The sequence below is a fragment of the Vulpes lagopus genome, chromosome 5 (genome assembly GCF_018345385.1).
Source record: "Vulpes lagopus strain Blue_001 chromosome 5, ASM1834538v1, whole genome shotgun sequence".
Taxonomy (NCBI): domain Eukaryota; kingdom Metazoa; phylum Chordata; class Mammalia; order Carnivora; family Canidae; genus Vulpes; species Vulpes lagopus.
The window spans coordinates 24,649,908-24,673,846 of NC_054828.1; the positions used below are offsets into that span (position 1 = coordinate 24,649,908).

Consider the following 23,939-nt stretch of genomic DNA (forward strand, 5'->3'; position numbering starts at 1 on the left):
GTAGGTTTTTCCAACCTACATATGTAGGCTCCATAAAAGGCTGGAACCCTTGAGAAAAGAAGCTTCTTCCACAGGACACAAAACATATTTGATAACAATAAAGTTGCAATGTGCTGATTTAATTCATTAATGTTATCCTGTTAATATACTTTGGCATTCTTTTAAACAAAAAGAAACATAGGGCACATACTGGAGAGGAAGGAAGTTTTTGACTTAAAAAATAATTCCAATTAAAAAAAATTCACCAATACTGCTGGCCTCCCATCTGCCATAGATTTTTTTTTTAAGATTTTATTTATTTATTCATGAGAGAGAGAGAGAGCAAGAGGCAGAGACACAGGCAGAGGGAGAAGCAGGCTCCAGGCAGGGAGCCCGATGTGGGACTTGATCTGGGGTCTCTAGGATCACGCCTTGGGCTGAAGTCAGTGCTAAACTACTGAGCCACCTGGGCTGACCTGCCATATTTTCAGAAAATATCTTTGCCTCTGACAGAATGGCTTTTTTTTTGTTTTTCTGATAGCCTCAACTTGTATAGATACAGTCATTTATTTATAAAATGTTAGTCACTGGAGAATCCTGGAGAACCTTTTCCTAAAATTCATAGGTATGCTGGGATGGCCTGAAAGAGGACACATTCTATGGTCTCACCCTGTCTCCTGACTCATGGGGCTGCTCTACCTCTCTTCGTCCTCTGAAGAGAAAGGGCTTGGAAAGAAGGGGGAGGCTGTAGGGGATGGTTTCCACATAAGACAAAGTGAAGAGCAAAGTGCCACAGAGCCTTCTCCAACATCAACAGCAATCTCCAGGTACTAAGCAGAGAAGAGAAATCTGAGGGGTGAGGGGGGACAGAATGAGGAACACATCAGAGGCCTATAAAGGAGGACGCAGAGCTAACTGTTTCTGTTCCCTTCCTGCCCCCTCGCCCCACACACTACTCTTTCCTGCATGCTGGGGTCTCTGTTCTCCCAACTCTTTCCTCCTGCTCCTCTTCCCCTTCCCCTGTCTCCTGTCTTACCCATTGGTCGACCCCATCCAGCCCCCATGGACTCTTCATCAGGGCCATGCTTTAGTCTGTTTGGGCCATCACCACGAGATACCACAGGCTGAGTGGCTTATAAATAACAGAAACAGTAAGGGACTTCTTGGGGTATCTTCCATGAGATTCATGAAATCTCCACCCTTCTGACCCGATCACCTCCCGAAGGCCCCAGCTCCCAAAACCATGACATTGGGTGTTAGGATCACAACATGTGAATTTGCAGGACACAAACATTTTGACCACAGCAGGCCACTTGTTAGGGCTTGATATCATCAACCACAGAACAAGAGACTTTGGACTCTTATCTAAGCTCCTCAGGTCAGAGTCTTTGAAAGTCATAATGAGTTTACAGCTAATTTTTAGCATCAAAAATCCTTGGGCCTTGTTTGCTAAGCCATAAATTGACTTATGATGAGGGGATGCTGAAAGATTAATTTGTTTCGCATGGCCTAGAATTGCATCATGTCCAGGTGCTAACTGTGTCTCTCACATGTTGCTCAGAATCCTGGCGTTCATAGGCCAGCTGGAAAAACAAGTGAAATGTTACTTATTTTGATTTGACAGATAAAGTCTTTCAAGGAGACCCAATGGGAAGGTAGTTAATGGGCAATCCCAGTGGGGCCACACTTGTGTGACCTCTAAGTGACTTCCAGTATCAGTGTACTAAGATTGTGGTCATGAAAAAAGTGCTGTTCTCCCTGCCAGCCCTCCCTAGGACCACAGATTGCCTCCTGCCATCCCTTGGCTTCCCTATCTGGCCCCATGGGTGTCACACTGTGCACCAAACTTCTTGACATCTCAACTGCCACTCTATAATCCTCCCTGTCCCATCCCCCAGGGGCTCACATGCTATATCTACTTTGTGTTCAGGGAGGGTTCATCAGACCCCATAAGTGAATGAGGGCCTCTTGGAAAGGTGACATCTTCCCCTAAAGGAGCTCCGATTAAAATGAGCAACAGACAGAGGCCCTGTTGCAACAAGTACACAATGGCAAGCTTCAAGTCGTCGGCCCAAATGCAATGCATCCTTGTCCAACCGTGAGCCACTCCATGCCGCCAACACCGTCATGGGTAACCAACCCCACATCGGCCCCCCACTCGCCAGCCATGAGGTGTCAGGACGTGTGCAGCTGGGCAGAAGAAGATGGTGGAAGCCTCTTGGGTGGCATGTGATACCTCACTTTTTTCCAGAACTTGGTCTTTGCACACTGTGACTGTTCGGTGATGTCCCCACTCCACTGGATGGCCCCGTGCTTCTGCTTGATGTACTGAATGGACTCCGGCATGGCTGTGTAGTCCTTGACTTTCTCCAGTTCAATCAGAATGACTTTCATCCCGTCCTGGACGAGTGCGTTGTAGACTGCAATTTGTTCTTCTGACATGTTCTTTAACAAGTCAAAGCTCAGGGATTCGGGAACTAAGATGATGATCAGTCTCCTGCACAACTTGATATTTTCATCGATGACATTGGCCACAGCTGGAAATAAAGAAGATGTATACTATCTCATGAGTGAAACAGCCTCAATTCATCTCTGAGAATATTAGAAATGGGCCCTGGAAAGACAACGTGGACTTCAGAATAAATGTGACTTAGGAATGGATGACAAAAGCGTTTTTTTTTTTTTTTTAACATTTATCATATCCTCTGTGAAACCTTCCTGATTTTCCCTGAAGAATTGGTCCTTTGTGTTCGTAAGTCATATTTTTTGGTAGTTATTGACAGGTCACTTTCCTCTGCTCACTGGCTCCACCTCCAGACCACAATCTACTCAGAACAAGGATCTTATCATGCCTAACTTTGTGTCACCAACCTAACTAAAGGTCTAGTATATATTAAATAATGAGCACATTTTTAAAATAGATTTTAACAGGGAAAATATAGATAGCTCCAATGTTGTATTAATCTTATTTTGTGTTTTCCTCTTGTACTTTGTAGCTACTTAAATGCCCAGGATTTATAGGACTAATTTGAAACTAAATAACATTCCCTGAGAGTTCTTAAAATATCCAGCTATGGACAAAATTTGGTCTTTTTTAGCAATAAAGATTAACTTTTACTTCCTCCTTATTCTTAGAATACAAGACTAGACTGTGACCTCCCCAAGATCATGTTCTTCTCTTTGGTTTATTTTTAAATTTTTAGTGCCTAGAATATTACCTGGCGCATAGCAGGTGCTCAATAAATATTTGCTGAATAAGTGAGTGAAAGAACATGCTGGTGAAATGTGAGCTCTTCCACATGTTTATGGTGAGCACTAGATCCAATTTTCATTTCCTAATGGAGGCTGATTTTATAACTTGAAAAGATGCGGGCTGAGATACAGTTGTCGCTCCCCGTGGATATGAGCAACCTACAAATCCAGCAACCTTTACAAACGACCCAGAACAGACCACTCTCAAATGTTGTACTCATGGTGTCCTCTTGACTAGTGGAGGATATTTATTTCAAATTTCAGCCATTTGTTGTATGGCATTCCAAGAAAGGAAACATGTAGGCCAAGAGGGAAACTTTATCTGTTGAATATCTGATATGCACTAAGCTCCATACTGGTCCCTGCTCAGGATTTACCTCATTTCATTCTCCCGCCCAGGTCAGGGAAGCATTCTCCTCCCCATTTGACAGATGAGACAGCTGAGGTTCAGAGATGTCACCTGCGTTGCCCAAAGCTACACTCCTGTTCAGCAGGAGACGTAAATAAATAAACTCTATTTTATTTAGGTAGGAGAAGCCTGGGCAGTCAAGGTTTATAAAAATCAGCATTAAATATGAGCTGATTTACATATTCACATGGATGGAGAATAATCAGCTGTTAGTCTCAAAGACTTGAGAGCAAATGACCTCTTTTCTCCTTTTGGTCTCTCAGCCAAGGCTGTCATCCGCCACCTGCTCATGTTACTCACAGTGAGAATCACATTATTTAAACCAGGAATCCCAGTTATCCTGTTACAGGCCTGAGTCTCAGGGACTGTGAGCTGAGCTCCCCACCCCACCATTTGTAAAGTGAAGGAAAAAAAGAATCTCCCTTTCTTTTTATTTGCTGTTCTTACATCTCACTCCAAACATACCTTGTCCAGGAAACTCATCCCTGCCAAATATGAATAACTTATATCCACACTGCCTCTCCAGCACCTCGGGCAGGATCTTCAACACCAGCGTGTCCACATCATGGCTCTGGATTTCTCCTTGAGGCTTGGGGTATAAGACATAGGCATCATACAGCTTGCCATCTGAAAAGGAGAAGGCATTATTCCTAGCAAATTATCTTATTTTAACAGAGCACAACTGAGTGGCTACCGTGATGTCCTCCTCCCTTGGGTTCAATGACTTCAGAGCGCCCGGTGGGCTGACCTGGTGCCAAGCATTGCCACACCAGGCTTCTCATTTTCTCAACACTAAATATTTCACTTCCTGCTCTTTTGCTTGCGTGGTTGGTCTTTTTTAGCAATAAAGATTATTGCTGGGGGACAAGCTGAATGCAATTCACATCTTTGTATCTCGATAGGTAAGGTGTTATTTTTTCCCTCCCTCCGGCTTCTTTGAGGATTTTTCCCCTTATCTTTGATTCTTTTGTAGTTTGAAAATGATATGCCTAGGTTTTTGTTTGTTTCTCCTGTTTGGTATTCTCTGAGCTTCCTGGATTGCGGTTTGGTGTCTGACATTAATTCGTGGAAATTCTCAGTCATTAGTGTTTCAGATACTTTGTTCCTTTCTCTCTTTCTTCTCCTTTGGGGTTCCCATCACACTTATGTTACACCTTCTGTGGTTGTCCTACACTCATTGGATACTTTGCTCTTCTCCTCCCCCACCTCCAGTCTTTGTTCTCTTTCTTTACATTTTTGGAGGTTTCAAGTGTAATATCCTCAAGCCCAGAGAGTCTCTGCTCAGCCATGTCCACCCCACTAACAAACCCATCACAGGCAGTCTTCATTTTTGCTACAGTTTTTTTTTTTAATTGCTAGCTTTCTTTTTAGATCTTTTTAGGATTTTCATCTCTCTGCTTATATCACCCATCTGTTGTTGTATACTGTCTGCTTGTATGCATTAGATTTCTTGGCATACTTACTGATCATGGATGCTTTAAATTCCCAGTCTGATCATTCCAACATCCCTGCCATTTCTGGCTCTGATGTTTGCTCTGTCTCTTCAAATTGTGCATTTGCCTTTTAATATGCCTATACTTTTTCCTGATAGCTGGATAGAATGTACTGGCAAAAGAAAGTATATGGATGCCGACACTTGGTGTCCCTGTACCTGATTCAGCGGTTGAGCATCTGCCTTTGGTTCAGGGAGTGATCCTGGGGTCCTGGGATCGAGTCCTGCATCAGACTCCCTGTGGGGAGCCTGCTTCTCCTTCTCCCTCTGCATGTGTCTCTGCCTCTCTGTCTCTTATGAATAAGTAAATAAAATCTTTAAAAAAAAAAAACAAGAAAGTATAAACTGGCCTTTAGTAACATGGTGATGAGGTGTGTGGGAAGGGGAGGGTATGGTCCTGTGATTGGCTCTGTCTTTTAGTGACTCTGAACTATGAACATCACAAGCATTTCCCAGTTTTTTATGCCCACTTAGGTGGGGCAGGATGGCCAGATTGGGCTGGAGTTGGGTATTTCCCTCTGCACAGGTCATTTAGGCTCTGATAATACACTAGTGGGCAAGGCTTTCATTAACTAGTTTATCCTAAGGGCAGACCTTGGTAATAAGAACAATGCTCTAGGGTATTTCAGAATGATTTTTCTACTCCCTCTGCTGGAAGCACAAGGAAATTTTTCTTTTCTTTTTCTTTCTTTTTTTCTTTTAGATTTTATTTATTTATTCATGAGAGGCAGACACACAGGAAGAGGGACAAGCAGGCTCCCTATGGGGAACCCAATGTGAGACTCGATCCCAGGACCCAGGGATCACACCTGAGCCAAAGGCAGACGCTCAACCACTGAGCCACCCAGGTGTCCCAAGGAGACTTTTCTTTGATATTTATGGTCAGAATCAGGTCAGGCTTCTAGGGGTAAAACTCATAAAGTATGGTTTTTGACCCCTTCTAACTAGGTCCCCCTAAAGATTTTAAGTCTCAGATTTGTCTACATTGAGCCTCCAATGATTTGTCAGTTATGGTTGATTTTCCTGCCCCTTCATCTTTGACCTATGAGGAAGATGGTCCTATCCCTGTTACATAAGAAACACGTCTCCAAAGTCACACAGCCCCAAGTCCAACCTGACTCCTTTGACTCTAAGTCCACCCCTCCACATGGTGAAAATGAGAATTGAAAGCAGGACTCTCCATCCATGTCGCTCTTGATGAGTCCTGTGCATGGGACTGTCGTAACTGCACCAGGCAAAATGGGCCAAGTCTCTCGTGATTCAGACCACCCATGAATTTCATCAGTGCAGGTGCACACGGCATTGGAGAGACCAAGCCTCTTAGCAAACTCCAGGAATCTGCTATGCAGTACAGTGAAGTCCAACACAACAGCCCATTTCGTCATCACCAAAATGATCCAAGCTCTCATTGAGCAACCCACCACATGTAACAGTCACTGTGCTCACCCCTGTACAGATGAACAGGACTCAAGGTCTAACTGGAAAGACCATTCAGAGACTTGGAAGTAAAAACACGGGGGGCTACAAAGATAACAAGTGGCTGAATGAACCGGAGAGACAGAAAGAATCAGAATTCGCTGAAGCTCTTGAGGAAAATTCACAAAGGATGGAGGCACCTCCTGGATTTTAAAGGGTTTGGGGGAAAATGAGGCACTAGAAATGGAGGGTAAAGAGGCCAACAAAGAGAAGAGCTTGGATAGGGAATGCTTATACTCTGCTCCGGGGTCATAGAATGAGTAAGAAGCTGTAGCAGGGCTCGAAGGTTTGAGTGAGCCTCTATTAGAAAATGTGATCTTTTTTGAGCTCCAAGCTATTTGAAAATTCACAGCTAACCTAATGGGACTCAAGAGGGAGCCATTCCTTTCTATTCCTTTTTTCTGAAAGTTTGTTTGATTGACCAGACCTGAAAAGAGGGCTGGCTCTGAACCCTACCACCCCCTGCCCCAAAGAAAAAGAGTAAAATCTTGTATACTTCTAGTTTTTGTCTAAATAATAGTGCAGACGGTCCCCAACTTCAGATGGTTAGATTTAACAATTTTTTGCCTTTATGATGGTACAAAAGTAATACACATTCAGGAGAAACTGCACTTCACTTTTTGAATTTTGATCTTTCCCACATGAGTGATGTGCAGTCCTACCCTCTCTCTGATGCTGGGCAGCACAAAAAGCCACAGCTCCAACTCAGCCAGGCAATCTCGAGGGTCAACGATCGATATACTGACAACCATCCTGTACCCACACAGCATGCTGTTTCCCACCTTCAGGGTAGTATTCAATCAATCGCATGAGACAGTCAACACTTCATTAAAAAATAGGCTCTGGTTAGAGATTTTGCCCAACTGTAGGCTAATGTAAGTATTCGGAGCACATGTAAGCCTGGCTGGGCTAGGCTGTGATGTTCTCTGAGTTACCTGCATTGAATGTATTGTAAACTTACGAAATTTTTAAACGTATGATGGGGTTATCAGGATATAACCCCATCATAAGTCAGGGAACAGCTGTAGTTATATATGTACAGAACTTCAGAGTTTATGTGTAGCTTTTTCTCATTCCGTAAATTCTCACACCAACCACCACTGACAACTTTTGAGTCTCTGCCCACCATTCCTGGCCATCCTATGGGAAATGGCAATGCACACACATGCGCACACATGCACACCCTTCCTCAGTCTCCCCACCCCCTATCATGACAGGAAGCCGTGTGGGAATGGGGGTTCTTTTTGGAGTGGTTCCACCCTCAGTGCAGAGCAGGACCTGAGACAGAGGAGGTTCTATCGGTAGTTGCCAAAGTCTGAAAGGAGCTCGATTTTAAGAGGCTCAAGGAGGTTGTTATATCTACATGGGAGAGAGAGAAGTTTAGACCACGTGCAAATTCAGCTTTTTAATAAATTAGGGTCATAAGGCAGGTACCAAAGGGATGATCGTTAATTTGTGTCTAAACTCCTTCTGTAACATCGTCAATGTGACTAGTCCATACTGCCACTCCATAAGTGGATATTCTTCTGAATTAAATTTCATATCATACACATGACTTTCTAAAGCCAAGGGAAACACGAAAAATATTTTTTTAAGATTTCATAAAGGTTTTGTTTTTAAACATTTGAGAAAAATTAAATTTCCTCACTTAAAAATATGATGGTATTTATCCTTTTATGATAAAAGGTTGGTTGAGCTGGTACTCTCCCTGCCACATAGCAGAGCCTCCCCAGTGAGTACAGTATTTCTTGGTCTGTAAACTGTAGCAAGCATCTGTGTTCATCACCACCTCTGTCTGAAACCCTGCCATTGGTATCTCTCTTCTCTCAAGCTGTTTCTGTTTCTCATTTAAAAAAAAAAAAAAAAAGGAGGAGGGAAGGAACTGTTTGTTGAGTGAATTTTCCCTTTTGACAGTGTTCCATGTTCCCTGTTTTTAAACAGGGTGTCTGAAAATAGAGGTGCTCCATGGTGTGCAAATGCAGACTCCGAGACAGAAGAGATTTGAGTAGCAAGGGATTCTCAAACCTTTTAGAAAATCAAACTATAAAATGTTCCCAATTTTTTGGTCATCTTTTTTTTTCTTTCTATGCTCTGGAGTAAAAATGTTACCTTTGTGGCTTGTTCTCAAAATGCAGTGGGTTCTCGCCAACTTGCAAATGATCAATTCCTCCTTTATTGACCAATAGAGCAAAAAAAAAAAAAAAAACAAGCTATGGCCATTTAGCTTTTTGAGTCGGCCTGTGGTTTGGAAGGGCGTTCTCAGACAACTGTCTGCCAGCACATCACGGCTCTGCCTGTCACGGTCACGGTGAGTGTCACATTTGTACCATCGAATCACATGTAAGGAACCTGAGGCAGACAAGGCTGTGCTATTTCTCTGGTCTTGCAGCTGCCAAGTGCACAGCCTTGGTGCAGACCCAAGTCCACCACTCCCTGTGGTGTGGCTGAGATGAAAATCGGGAGGAGGAAACTTCACAAAGTGTGTATCCTTGATTAGTCCTGTGCAAGTGTGTTAGATGGCATTAAAAGAAAAAAAATAGCCTCAGCAGTATTTCCAGTTCCACATGCTCTTTCAGAAGTGACCACACCCCCCTCCACACACACACACACACATACACACAAAGAGGTGGAATCTATTTCCACTCCCTTAAAATTGACTAGGACTCTGTAGCTGCCCTGACCAGTAGAACTGACATTAGAAATTTAGGATCTGAGTCATAAGAAAAAATACTGCTTTTCCTGGCTCTCTTGTTCTTGGAACGCTGGCGCTTGGAAGCCAATCAACCTGCCATGAAGAAGCCCAACGTAGCCCTCACAGAGACCGCATGGAGTGCCGCTGGGGAAACTGAGGCCATCAACTGATAGGCAAAATCAACTGCCAGTCCTCCAGCTGGGTTCCAAGACATCATGGAGCTGGGACAAGCCATCCCCACTGTGACTGTCCACATCCTGACCCACAGAACCCACCAGCAAAATAAATGGTTGCTCTATGCTACAAAGCTTATAGGTAATTTGCTTCCTGGCCATAGTAACTGCAAGAGCAATTGGGAAGGTAACAATGAATGGCATCGATAATGAAGAGCTTGACATGCTCCCCAACTGTCTATTTCACCCAGAAAACTGTAGAAATGTAGCCCTACTAGGAAGTTCTTTGAGGAAATGGCCTGGGGGCAGATACTCCCACAGCCTGCCTCTATCTAGCAGTGGGGTGAGGTTTATCTAGGTTCTAGCCAAGCTCCTTCTATTTCCCGAGGGGATTCAGTCCTATTTTTGATAAAACATCTGTATATGTCTTTATTGGCCATTGGCAGAAATACAATGTATTGTATACGTTAAGGTTTATGAGAGATTGCTTTTAAAGATTATTCTATCCCCTCTTACTTTCTTTTCTTAGGTTATTGCTAAATTTCAAAAGTAGTCAAACCGGACCAATGGAAAAATCAAACAAAATCAATTTGGCCTTCACATGTTTGTGTGTGTGTGTGTGTGTGTGTGTGTGTGTGTGTGTGTGTGTGTTTTACCTCAACTGCATGAAGTTTGGCATTTTAGCCCTAACATGGAAGACACTAGAAGAAAAGCCACATTAAACACGCTATACATTTACCACAGGAATGTTGTTGTAGACAAGATTCATTATATTCATTACACTCTTTAAACATAAACTTTTCCTTGGAAAATTGTCCCAGAAAAAGCCATGTGCTGTCATGAGTAATTAAAGGGTATTTGTGAACAGCACACAACACATCCTGTCATTGCTTTTGCCTTTACTTCTAAAGCCAAGTCATCTCGAAAAAGTGTCCAAGATTTGTCCTTAGTTCTATCTCCAAGCTTCATTTCACCATTTTACCTTCTGTTCACTCCACCTTCTTTTTGTTTTTCATCGTTCCATTCTACAGGCATGTTCTCCACAAACTTGTTTGGAAGGTAGTGAGACATGTGCAAATCTCCCCAGGAGATGTGCAAGCTCACCCTTGTATTTTGGGACACACAAGCATACCTAGAAGGAGAATTTTTAAAGTAGCTCCTATAATTTACTGGAGAACATACAGAACTCGTGGAGTAGGACTGTCAGTGACTCAACAAAATTGTGAGCTATTATATCCACCTATTACTCATGTTACAAAGCATAACTAATCTAGTTGGAGAAATGATTTACCATAAGAAGGCCACAATTTATCGATTTCCTCATTTGTATTTGCCACCCCTTGCTCCACAGTTTCCCCAATAAGCCAGGAAATATCCCCCAGGATCACAATGCTGGAAATAGCACCCGGGACAGATCTTAAGTCTCATCGCTAGCTCATTGTCAAAGCCAACACTCAGACAGGAATTACGGGGTAGTTCTCTAGGTGAAGCTGCAGAGATTTAGTCATAAAGTACGCAAGTACTTATCTGAATTAAGGGGGAAAAAAAGAGGAACCCTGGCTGACTGTGAGCCCCTATGTCCAAATTCGCAGCCTGAATTTGGGCTGGAGCCCGGTCTCAGCAGAGGGTGGGGCTCCCTGTGTCTCTCATCTGCTCAGCTCTGCTGCTTACCCCCTGTTTGGGGTGAATCACTATTCCTTCTTTCTCTTCCTGCTAAACTCGACCTCACCAGCAAGCAGCTGCACAGGCCCTTGGCTCTCACGCTCCTGGGAGTCATGGTGAGTCAGGGAGTGAGACACGCACCAGGACCAGAGATCTGGGAACACCACTCACGCCCCTGCAGGTTCCAGTCAGTTGATAAGCAGAAAGCCGGCGGATTGCTCACACGCCTGTGTCAGAAAAGATAAGTGGTGGTGCACTGGCCTCCTCTGCCACAGATGCAGGTGGGAGCATAGCCACAGGGAGGCTCTGTGGGGAACCCCGCCTCAAAGACAGACCCACACACAAACCCAGCTGACTGTCCACAGCACTAGGCTGCTTCAGGTTGCACCTGATGTGCAGTCGGGTTTCCACGACTGAATTTTGCCCTCAAAAAAGAACGCGTTGCCTCCTACATTGCTCAGTGACTGCCAATTTTGAATTCTGAAATTGAACTTAAAATAAAGCCCAAGTTAGGGCATCTGCAGCAATTTGCACTGTGTGTTGTATATGCAAACCCGGAACCTGACGTGAATAATGCCCTTCTTAGTGGTAGGTACTAATAAAACGTGTTTGGACACCCACTTCTCTGAATTCTAGCTCTTGTCCACATTGCTAGTCTCTGGATTTGAATGGTGTAAATGAATTTCCATGCACATGAAATGCATAGACTTCTCTCAGCTATGTATTAATTTTCCATCCAATCAGGGGACATTAAAGCAGACATAATACTTTTTTCAAGGCCTTAATAGATCACACCATTCTGAGACAACAAGAAAATAGCACAGACTTTTAAAAACCACCATGGTTGGCAGGGGTGGTGGCTCAGTGGGTTAAGTGTCCGACTCCTGATCTCAGCTCAGGTCTTGATCTCAGGGTCGTGAGTTCAAGCCCTGCATCGGGGCTTGAAAAACCCCACCACTTTGATGGCCAAGTACCTATTCCTCAGTTTCAGGATCACACTCAGGCATTTGTGTGTTCAGACGTGCTGCCAGGACGTCTGCTGAACAGACCACACTGAAACCTGGGGCAGAGTGGCAGAGGCAGCTGGCTTTGGCCTTCAGACAACAAGATGCCCCTTGTGCCCCAGGTCCTTGCTCAGGGTGTTCCTGGACTTCAACTCAATTGTGCCTACAAAACTCTGTGAGGTAGGGTCTGGTCACTTTCTACCCCCTCCCCCCTTTCCTCTGTCCCCTCTTCTTCTCTTTCCCCCTTTCCTTCCCTCTTTCTTTCCCCCCCCACCCTCCTCCCTTCTCTTCTTCCTTCCTTGTTTCTTTTTTTCTTTCATTCTATAGCCAATACTTCCTAAGATCATATGGAAGTAAGTGGAGAACCAGACGCAAACCCCAAGTTTCTCTCCAGCCTTGGGAGTCAGGGACTTAAATCTTCCAGGCAGAGATGCCTGGGTGGCTCTGTGGTTGAGCGTCTGCCTTAGGTGCAGGGCATGATCCCGGGGTCCTGGGATCAAGTCCCACATCGGGCTCCCCACAGAGAGCCTGCTTCTCCCTCTGCCTGTGTCTCTCATGAATAAATGAATAAAATTTAAAATCAATCAATCATTCCATCAGGCATCAATACCCAGTCTAGAAAGAGCTGAGCCACAGGCAGCTCATCACTCTCCATACCATAAACTCTGCTCCTACGCCCATGGTGTTGAAGATGTATTGCGAGTGGAGAGCACACTGTTGCTCTGGGAGAAGCTGTCTTCTTTGGCAAACAGCAGAAGATGTGAGAACCTCTCTGAAATGGTCACAGTGGGACCCAGAAGATGATGTGCTCCTGCTACTTAGCAAAGATTTGCTCAGCCATGATTAGCCCACAAGCCTCATTTGACTAAACGATCCTGGTGACCGTGGAGACGTTCCAGGGAGAGCCCTTCCTCCAAATTTGCCAACAACTCGAAAGGCAAGCTAGTAAAATAGGATCAAGTGTATTTACAATGGTTATATAGATGAGCAGATGCCAAGTAGGAGGCATTCTTCAGTGGCTCCCCACGCTTACCTTCTTTGGTCCCAGGAGAATGGCAGGCACTCCGATACCAGAGTACAATGTCAATCTTAAAAATGTTGTAGATGTACATGACAGACACCGCTGCACCTACCAAGGCGAGAAGCCCTCCTATCAAGTAGGCTCGAACATCTGGAGCTACAAAGGACAGCAAATAAATACATAAATAATCAAATGATAATTATAGTACAAAGAGTCAATTACATACTTTACTTTTTACAGGTCACGTTACAAACGCCAAATGGAAACATATTAGAGGTCAATGAGGATACTGCTTACATTTTTTTTTTCTGGCAGTTAAATATAATAGGTACATGGGAATAGAATAATCTGGTGTGGCCCACGAATTTTAGGAAGCAAATGTGCCCTTGGGAACCTGGAGAGGGCAATTCTGCAGAACCCCAGCTCCCGGGGGTGGCTACGGCGTGACTCCGGTGCATGAGGACTGCTCACCAAACAGGTCTCAATTAGCCAACACTGGACACTCTAGGGGTAAAACCTGAACACGCTTATTGGAAGGCCCTCCCCGGTGGCCCTGTGGCACAATCCTGATTATTCCACTGTCATAACTGCTCTTACGGGCACTCAGAATTGAGCAGCAGGACGCCCGTCATAAATAAAGAGCCATCAGCTGCCTCCCCTGAAAGGCAACTCTGTCTTCTCCATCAGACCAGCCACCAGCCAGGGTCCCCCCTCATTCTCTTCGTGCCAATAAGGTCTCAAAGTCCAGGCCAGATGCCTGTCTGCAAGGCACAGCCTCAGAAAGGGTGTCTCCTCTGCTCTGCTTTGCAAACACTTTGTGGAGCGATTATGGCAAAAGCAATGGGTGGGAGATGACCAAGAAGCAGAACCGGTTCCTCTGGAATGTCAAGTCCCAGCAAACAGGCTCCTACGGGTCCCATGGAGGAACAACACAGCTTTCTCCCTTGCCACAGCCCAAACCAGTCAGGCCATGGAAGGAAGCAAGGAAGCTCTAAGAAGTTCTCTCAGAACTTGAAAAGAGGAAGAAGAACAGAGGAAGAGAAAGTCTCTCCATTCTTAGAACCCACTGCACACACCACTTCCTTCATCAGCCCCTTCCCAATGCTCTAGTCTCCACTAGAAGGTGTCTATGAATGGGGGTGTGGTGGGGGTGGGGGTGGAGAGAAGGGGAAATTCTCTTTTCTTTGAAGCCCCCCAGAGCACATTCACTTAAAAAAAAAAAACACACAAAACTCCCTAAAGAGCTTGTCACAACCTGTCCTAAGTCACATCATGTGGCAAATGGTTTGAGGTCAAAGATATCCTTGTGCACTACTGCACATCTTTAAATGAATGGCATGATAAAGCATAATAACTAAAACACGTTCTGGGTCAACAGAAATAGCAATCTGTTGATTAAGTCCCAGCACGACTCCGCAGATCTGCTCTGCTCTGCTCTGCGTGCGGGTGTCCAATCTCATCCTGACCACCTGTTCGAACCTCTAGCTTCTCACTGTTAGTTGGATCTGCCCTTCCCTCCCACCCTCCACTTCTCTTTGTCCTTCTCCAGTTCTTGGAACCACAATGCCATCTATCCCTTGGGGAGGATGTGGGTCTGGGAACCTGTAACATAGAGACTTCAGGGATCTTGGGACTGCAATGGTCACGATAAGAAGACCGTGTCATGCAATGTTTATGAGACTCATAAAGCCCCTGGTAAGTAGACAGGGGTGATGGCTGGAAATTCTTGAGTTGGTCATTCATTGCCTTCCAGAGCATGCCCCCTCACCTCCTGCCTCTGCAAATGAGCTTAAAACCATAAAATTCCAAACAAGAAACTCATGCCTGAATATCACCCTCCTGCCTCACCCCCAATGTCTCCTTGTCATCATTTTGAACCCTCTGAATGGCATGTACCCCACCAAACCACTACCTGGGAGTTTTAAGATAAAGTATGCTGCTGACACTCCAGCATGACAGATGAAAGGATGGCCATAATCTTCCATTTTCACTTCCAAGAAGGTTATGTTCACTGTGTAAAAAATATGTTTCTGAAAAGGAATGTGGGATCTGTAAAAGAGAGAAGCCAATCAATTATATGTGAGTCACAGTTACCCAACACAGTGTATCATCTTCAGTCTTGAGAATAAAATTCTCTCTCCAGGGAACACTTGGGGCCATCCTGTTACCCTGAGAAGGCTTCACACATTAGCTCAGCGAGGTGCATGGATTGTGCCATTCCAGATCTGCATTTTCTTCTGGACTGTGACAGACGGCATCCTCAGCCCTCCAGAGCTTTCTCCTGCTCCTCTCCACTCATCCTCACTACCTTGCGGGACTCAGCACAAATTCTTCCACCCTCTGGCCTCACTGGTCTTGCTTTACGCCACCCAATTCGTGCCACCACAGATTGGCTTTCTACCATGCCAGTAGCCAATGATGAAATCCTGTCTCCCCGCAAAGCCCCCGGGCTGCTGCCTGCTTCACTACTGAAGTCTTGAAGATCTATGGCTCATGATAAAACCAAACAGGAGTGAGGCCGGTTTTGCGGAGTAGCTGTGAGTAATGGATTTTGGTGTGTGAAGCCCATGCTTGACGCTTTGCCTTCTCTGTCTAACTAGGATGTAGGAAGGATTGAGAACATGAGCACCTCACACTTCTCTGAACCAGGCACTCGGCCCCGCATAGCCCTGAGGAGATCTTAGAGAGACAAAGCCAAAAGGAGTGAGGAGGGGTCAGTGAGAAGCATCTTAAAAAAGCAGGACTAGCACCAATGTAATATAAGTGAAGGAATTCTTGCCAGCTTTTAGGGAAGCCTGAAAAACCCAACACCTACTCAGATCCTTCTCTGATCCGTTTGGATTCATTGTAGTAATCATCCACTAAGGTGTTATTGACTCTCCAGCATCGGAGATTTGTGTTATCCCTTGTGTCTGTGATGTTGCAGTCCACAGTAAGGGCGGAGCCTATAAGAACGAATTCATAAATGTTATATGAAAAGCCTACAAAAAAAGCAATTGATTAAATACTATTCTGAATATCTTTTGATTATTAAAAATTCCCCCTGGAGGTCAGTGCTCCTCTATTTTATTCTTTCCCTGGACACAGATCATAAGGGACAAATGACCTTCCAGGGTGTGTATCTCGTAAAGAGATATCCACATGCTGGCAAATATCACCAGCTTCTGGCCGATGACCTCTACAATATCAGGAACACAAATACTCCTACCAGTCTTAGGAAACTTAGCAAAGAACTTTACAAAGTATTTCACACACATCATCTCCTTCAGTCTTTTAATCTTCAAAACAGTCCTATAATCAGGAAAGAGGAGGTGCAGCAGTGTCCATGTTACAGATGAGAACACTGAAGTTCAGACAGATTAGTAACTTGCCCAAGGTCACACATTTGAGAGGGAAATGAGACATGAACCCTGGTTTTCTATTTCTAAATCCAGTGAAATTTCAACTTCACCAGTTGTGACTCCTATCCTGACTCCATCACACACATTCACAAATTATATTTAATAATTTTATATTTTTATATTTATTTATTTTCTATTTTATTTTGCTCCATGAGCCCAATATATTCCATCTATTTACTCTACATTTAAAAAATACTGTATTTCTACACAGTATACTTCATGATTCTTTATCCGAGGTGGAATTAAGGTGTTTTTTTTTAATCGTAAACTATGACACATATCTACTAAAAAAGTATAGAAGATAAATGTAAAAGACACATCCACACCACCTTCAGCCCAAGAAAATAGTATATTGCCAGAACTCCGGAAGCCTCTCACCAGTCCCTTGCCTACTTTATACTTTATCGCTTACCCCACTCATACTTGAACTGTAGCTTCCATTGCCTCACATTTTGTTTGCGATGCTCACTCACCCGTGCCGCTGCACGTACATGTGCTCCAGTCAGAGAAGAGAATATATTAGTGTTTATTTGGCTGCCGCTAGGCACACATCTGCATCGCTGTAGTGTTTGCCTCAACGAGTACGATTGCTAGGAGCTCCCTCCTGCGTGCCTCCTGAGGCTCTAGTGAACACCTGTCACGTTTACACACCCGTGTACATGACGGGTCCACACACCTATCTACTGGTAAAATTGGTAGATCATAGATGACACACGTACCTTCAACTTTAAAAGAGATACCGAATTGCTTTCCAAGGCAGTTGTACCAATTTACACTTCCGCCAGCAGTATGGGTGAGTGCTGGATACTTTACACACTCAACAGTGTGTAGTGTGGTCAGTCTATTTTTGTCATCTCGATGTGTGTGTGGAGACATCACAAAGTGAATTGAATCTGCATTTCCCTAGATTGCACCTGGTCGAGCACTTTTTTTATACTTTCCCTGGCCATATTGATACCCTCTGTTGTAAACTGTCACAGCGTGAAGTTGTTTTTTTTCTAGAAATGCATTGTTTGGACTTCCATATTTAGATCTATAACTCACTTGAAATAATTTTTATAAGTAGTGTGAGAAGGGAGTCAATTTTTCTTTTATTTTGTATTCCCTCCCATTGTCAAGTTCCATTTATTGAAAAGATCACACCTTGCCTGGAGCAGCATTAGCTTTGCCAAAATCAAGTGCGTTATATGGTGGATCTATTTCTGGGCCTTCAATTCTAACCAATGTCTATCCTTGTGTCAAAACTACACTGTCTAAACTATGGTAGCCTTTTAATAAATCTTGAAAGCTGGTGGTACAGATACCCTCAGCTAGTTCTTTGTCATTAAAAATGTCTTGACTGTTATTCAGTCTTTACCTTTCCATACCAACATTATAATCGACTTATCAAATTCAGCAAAAAATAAAATCTGTTGAGATTTTGGCTCTCCTTCAAAACAAAGGAAATATGTTTAATAGTTCAGTCTTGAGTTTGTTGTTTCTTCTATAGGCTTCTAAAGATAAATTCTTAAAAATCTGATGAAAGAGATTCTCTTACATTCTTAGTTTTAAAAGTTCTTTTTTTTTAATAATAAATTCCTTGTTCAGGTGTTTGAAATGACTTTTTGGTATCTACAAGTGTATTATTTTTTCTCCATTCGTTTATTAATGTAAAATAAAAGGATGACTTACCTAATGTGAAGCAATTTGGCATTGCTTCAGGTAAGCCCAACTTAACTGCAATGTATCACCCTTTGGGTTTGCTGTCAAATAAATATGCTAATAATGTGCTTAAATTTTTTCATCTATGTTGATGAATGAGATTGGCCGGACACTTCCTTTGTAACAACATTTTTGTTGGTTTGAGTGTCAAGATTTTCCTGACCTAATAAAATGAGTTAACGACGACTGTTTCTTCTTTTTCTATGCTGTGAAACAATTTGTTTAAATATGTCAAATTTCTTTATTAAACGCTTTGCAGAATTCACCGGGAAAGCCAAGTGGATCTAGAATTGTTTGTGACAAGATTTTACATTTACAGTCATATGCCTATTCTGGAATCTGTATGTTCCTGTGCCAGATCCTATGTGCTGGTTTTTAGGGAAAATAGCCCACTTCTTTTTAGATTTTCAAATTGTTTGGCACTAGGTTTTCCAGAACATTCTTTTATGATCTTTCTCAACTGTATATGATCGATGGTGATGGCCTCTTTTTCCTTCAGATTGTGCCTTCCTCCCTTTCTTAATCATTCAGGGGGTTGGCAAATACATTCCACTTTTCAAAAAACCAACATCTTTCTCTGTTCATCACTCAATTGCATGTTCATTTCCTATCTCACTATTTTCTGCTATTACTCCTCACTTTGTTTCTTCCATTTCTGTTGGATTTATGTGCTTCTCCTTTTCTGTCTTCAGGGGTGAGCGTGCAGCTCATGGATATTTCAACTAACTTACTTTTCTAATTGAGACTATCAATCATGCTCTGAGCAAATCTTTGTATCCCACCAACCTTGGTGTAATCCTTTCATGAGTATTCATTCTCAAATTATTTTCTGATTTCTATTTTTATCCATGGGCTAGAGGGGTTTTTATATGATTGCTCTCCAACCTATACAGTTATTCTAATTGTCTTTTTATTACATATTTCCAACGTCAGTGTCTTATGTCTGAGAATATATAGTTTACATGATTTCAATCTGTTGGATTTTTACAAATCAATCTTTACAGCCAATACATGGTCAATTTTATTAAACATTTCTCCTTTCTTTTTCTTTTTTCTTTTTAAAAATTTTATTTATTTGAGAGAGAGAGAGAGAGAGAGAGCACAAGATCGAGGCTCCATCCCAAGACCCTGGGATCATGACCTGAGCTGAAGGCAGATGCTTAACTGACTGAGCCACCTAGACGCTCCTTATTAAACATTTCATTGTACTTAGAAAAAATGTGTAATCTATAGTCATTGGCCTCAGGGCTCTAGAATATGAACATTAGGCCATTTGTTGGGCACATTTTGTTTGTCATGATAGGGTGTCTTGTTTGCTTTGTTCTACCAGCTATCTTACAAACTGCCATTATTATTATTCCATTATTGGTGTGGACTTAATTTCTCCCTGTAATCCTACCTAACTCTCTCTCTGCATGTGTACACACACACACGAAACACACACACACACTTTTAAGGCCAAGTAATTATGTGTCTACAGGTTCACAATTGACTTCTAATCATTATGAAGCATCTCTCTTTACCTCTAATAATGCATTCTACCTTCAGATCTACTTTGATATTAGCATAATTATGCCAAAGTTATTTTGGCTAGTGTTTATTCCATATATCATTTTCTAATCTTTTCTCTTCCAGCATCTATAAACAGCCCAGAGTTATGATTTCTTCTTTCAAATCCAGTATGACAATCTTCATTTGGAGCATTTGGTCCATCGTGTAATCGGTAACAAATGTACATTTAAATCAACTATCTTAAATATTTTTTTATTTGTAGCATCTGTCCTGTATCAGTCTTTTTTTTTTTCCTGCTGTCTTTTGATTCCTTCTTATCTTCCTCTTGATTATTTTTCATTGTTCCATATAACGCTGTATTTTTCAAATTATTACTATTTTAGGGTTACTGTAAATATTAAAACATAGATCCTTGAACTTATCAAAGTCTGATATTATTGATATTTATATTCTTTTCCCTAAGAGAATCTAAAATCTTTGGATGCAATAGCAATTAACTTTCTTCCAGCATACAGGCAAATGTGGTTGTGAATTCCAATTTCATATATATTTTAAATTCCATAAACAGTCATCATCATTATTGCCTTATGCATCCAAGATTCATTTGGATTTTTTCATATTTACGCCAACATTTGCTCCTTCCTTCCTTCCTACGCAGCTGATTCACAATCTGGAATCATTTCCTCTTGCTTAAAGAACACTGGAGTAGCTCCTTTAGTGTAAGACTGTGGTTGGCAAATTTTGCCACTTTTAGTTTGTCATATGTTCACCCACTATAAAATTAGCAGTATTTTTTTTTTCAGCTGACAACCTCCATTACTTCATGAAAAATTCCAACAGTGGGCGTATTGTGCACAAAGGGCTTTTTTCCCTCTTTTTTCCCCCAACTCTTAAGATATTTTTCCTTTGTTTTTGTTTGCAGTTTCACTATGGTATTTCAAGGTGTAGCTCTGGTCTTATTTGTCCTGTTGAGTCTCCTTAGCTTCCGGGGCCTTTACATGAACATGTCTACGTTTTGGAACGTTCTGAGATTATCACCTAAATAATATTGCCTCTCCTCCCATTTTCTCTCTCTTTCTTCTGGGATCACAATTATATTCATGTTAGCTCTGTGTAACCTCTCTCTCTAACTTCTGGTCTCTTGTCTCTCTGTCCTTAAGCCATTTTCTCTTGACCTATATTCTCACTCGGTAATTCTTTTTCAGATGTCTCATATGCTACTAAAGCTTTCACTGAGTTTTGGTTTTAGTTACCTGTTCCTTTTAAAACTTAATATTCTTTTGTTTTTAAAGTTTACAGTTGTCTTTTGAAAATTGCAATCATATCTTTTCCTCCTTTTTTAAGATTTTATTTATTTACTCATGAGAGACATACAGAGAGAGGCAGAGACATAGGCAGAGGCAGAAGCAGGCTTTCTGTGGGTAGCCTGACGAGGGACTCAATCCCAGGACCCGAGGATCATGATCTGAGCCAAAGGTAGATGCTCAACCACTGAGCCACCCAGGTGCCCCAATCATCTCTTTTCCTTCCTTGAACATAATAAGCACAATTAATTATCTATCTATCTATCTATCTATCTATCTATCTATCTATCTATTTATCTATCATCTATCTATCTGTCATCTATCATCTATCTATCTATCTATACCTGGGGCCCTTGGGATCTGTTTCTGTTGTATATGGCTTACCATCTAGAATTTACCACCTAGAATTTACATCACAAAAGTTATACATATTTGTGAAGGTTCTGAATACATACTGGCATTTCCTTCTACATAGTTTATACCAGTCCATTCATTTATTTATCTATCTCACAACTATTTCTTGAGCATCGGCTATGTTCTAGAAATTTTTCTGAGCACTGGTGATATAGGAAGGAACAAACCAGAGAAAAGGCCAGCTCCTAAGGAACACTGATTTATTTTTTATTTTTATTTTTTTTTATTTATGATAGGCACACAGTGAGAGAGAGAGGCAGAGACATAGGCAGAGGGAGAAGCAGGCTCCATGCACCGGGAGCCTGACGTGGGATTCGATCCCGGGTCTCCAGGATCGCGCCCTGGGCCAAAGGCAGGCGCCAAACCGCTGCGCCACCCAGGGATCCCCGGAACACTGATTTAAATAGAATTAGAGATACCAAAACAAAATAAGTGAAGTAGTGAAAAGTACTTTACAAAAAATAGAGAAAGGTCAGGGGATAGAGCATAACGGTGAGTGATGTGTGCTATTTTTTTAAAGGATTTTATCTATTTATTTGAGAGAGAACAAGAAAGAGAGCATGAGCAGGGGGAGGCACAGAAGGAGAAATAGGCTCCTCACTCAGCTCAGCATGGGGCTCAATGTGAGGCTCAATATCAGGACCCCGAGATCATGAACTGAGCCGAAGACAGACTCTTAACCGACTGAGCACCCCAGGCGCCCCAGATGTGTGCTATTTTAATGTGGTGGTCAAGTGAGATGCCATTCATCAACGATCTGATGGAAGTGAAGGAAGAGACCACGGAGCTGTGTGAGGAAGAGCATTTCAAGTAGAGGAAACAGCAAGTGCAAAGTCTCTGAGGTGGAACTGTGCTTGAGATGGTCAAGGAACAGCAGGTATGCCAGGGCAACCAAGTGTGAGCTTATCAATGTGAGCACTGGCAAGGGGAAGTCAGCCATGGAGGGCCATATTGGGAATGCAAGGATTTTGAATTTTACTCTGTGTGAGACAGAAAATCTTTGGAAAGCTTTAAACACAAATGGTTTAAAGGGATTGCTCATATTCATGGCCAGTAATGTATTAGAATACCCTCTATATTATCCTTGGTAATATTTGGTATTATACATTTTTTAATCCTTACCAATTTCACAGATACCATTGTTTTACTGCATGTTTCTTTTATTGCAGATGGCTATATTCTCATATTTTGTCAGTCTTATTTTTTTTTTTGGTCCTGTGAATTATTCATTTATCTCATTTGGCTTATTCTTATTCCTTGATTTGTTGGTATTTTTGTACAGAAATGATATTACCTGTTTTTTGATATCTCTGTTCCAAATATGCTCTCCTAGTTTTTCATTCACATTTTAACTTTACCATTTTTCCTATATACAGACATTTACAGTTTTTATGTTAGTCTAATTTTTAATCTTCTGTGATTCCTTCTATTAATTTTATGTGTAGAAAGAACACCACTCAGAAGTTAGCTATAGATTTATCTTAGTTTTTAACGGTACTTTTGTGGGCTTATTTTTATACATAGTTCTTTAATTCATCAAAAATGCATTTTTATGCCTCATAGTCTTCACATTTAACAAGTTATACTAATATCACACATAAACTATACTGTTCTCTACACATTTTTAAACCACAAATCTCCTTTATGAGATTTTTGTATATTCTAGGATCTACTTATTGTTTTCCATTATGTTGTCTTAATCTTTCTATTTGTATGCAAATACCAGTATTTATTTATTGTTGTTTTATAATTAAATACACTTTAATATTCACTAGAAAAAGTCTCTTTATTTCTTCTATGCAATTATTTTCTTGCTAAATTTTTCCAACCTTTTTTACATGAATTTTAAAAATGTTTTTATCAAGTTTCAGTACATTCAATGAAATTCAACTGGTTTTATATTAAACATGTATATTAATCTGCCCTTAGTGATTTCAATGACTCCAATAATTTTACTTACCAAGTTGTACTTCAATTGAATTGTTTTTTGGATAAATGATTTTAGGAATTCTTCCTGCATATCCATTTGTTTCTGCTAAGAAATCATATCCACGTGAAATTGCATTAGAATCATGTATGACACATTCCCAACTATTTATACCACAATGGTGTAAAGAAAAACATGACACTGGGATCCCTGGGTGGCGCAGTGGTTTGGCGCTTGCCTTTGGCCCAGGGCGCGATCCTGGAGACCTGGGATCGAATCCCACATCAGGCTCCCGGTGCATGGAGCCTGCTTCTCCCTCTGCCTATGTCTCTGCCTCTCTCTCTCTCTCTCTCTCTGTGACTATCATAAATAAATAAAAATTAAAATTAAAAAATTTAAAAAAAAAAAAAAAAAAGAAAAACATGACACTGAGCAGGCCTTCAATAAACATTAGTCAAGTAAAGAACAAAACCTATGGTGTGATGAATGACTATCTCATAAATGCATATTTTCAAACCAG

The 23,939-nt window shown here is 41.9% G+C and overlaps 1 protein-coding gene across 1 annotated transcript in view; it reads right to left on the reverse strand.

Annotated features, from left to right (window-relative positions):
* Positions 1-445: 445 nt before the first annotated feature.
* The window catches only part of IL1RL2 (interleukin 1 receptor like 2), a 40,054-nt gene continuing 16,560 nt past the window's right edge, over positions 446-23,939 (reverse strand). The window contains exons 6-11 of the mRNA XM_041756128.1: positions 23,453-23,527; positions 15,976-16,105; positions 15,073-15,209; positions 13,173-13,316; positions 4,106-4,267; positions 446-2,516 (exon numbers count right to left, since the gene is read on the reverse strand). Of these exons, the coding sequence (XP_041612062.1) occupies positions 2,155-2,516; positions 4,106-4,267; positions 13,173-13,316; positions 15,073-15,209; positions 15,976-16,105; positions 23,453-23,527 (1,010 nt within the window). The 3' untranslated portion in view covers positions 446-2,154. The remainder of the gene's footprint in view (positions 2,517-4,105; positions 4,268-13,172; positions 13,317-15,072; positions 15,210-15,975; positions 16,106-23,452; positions 23,528-23,939) is intronic.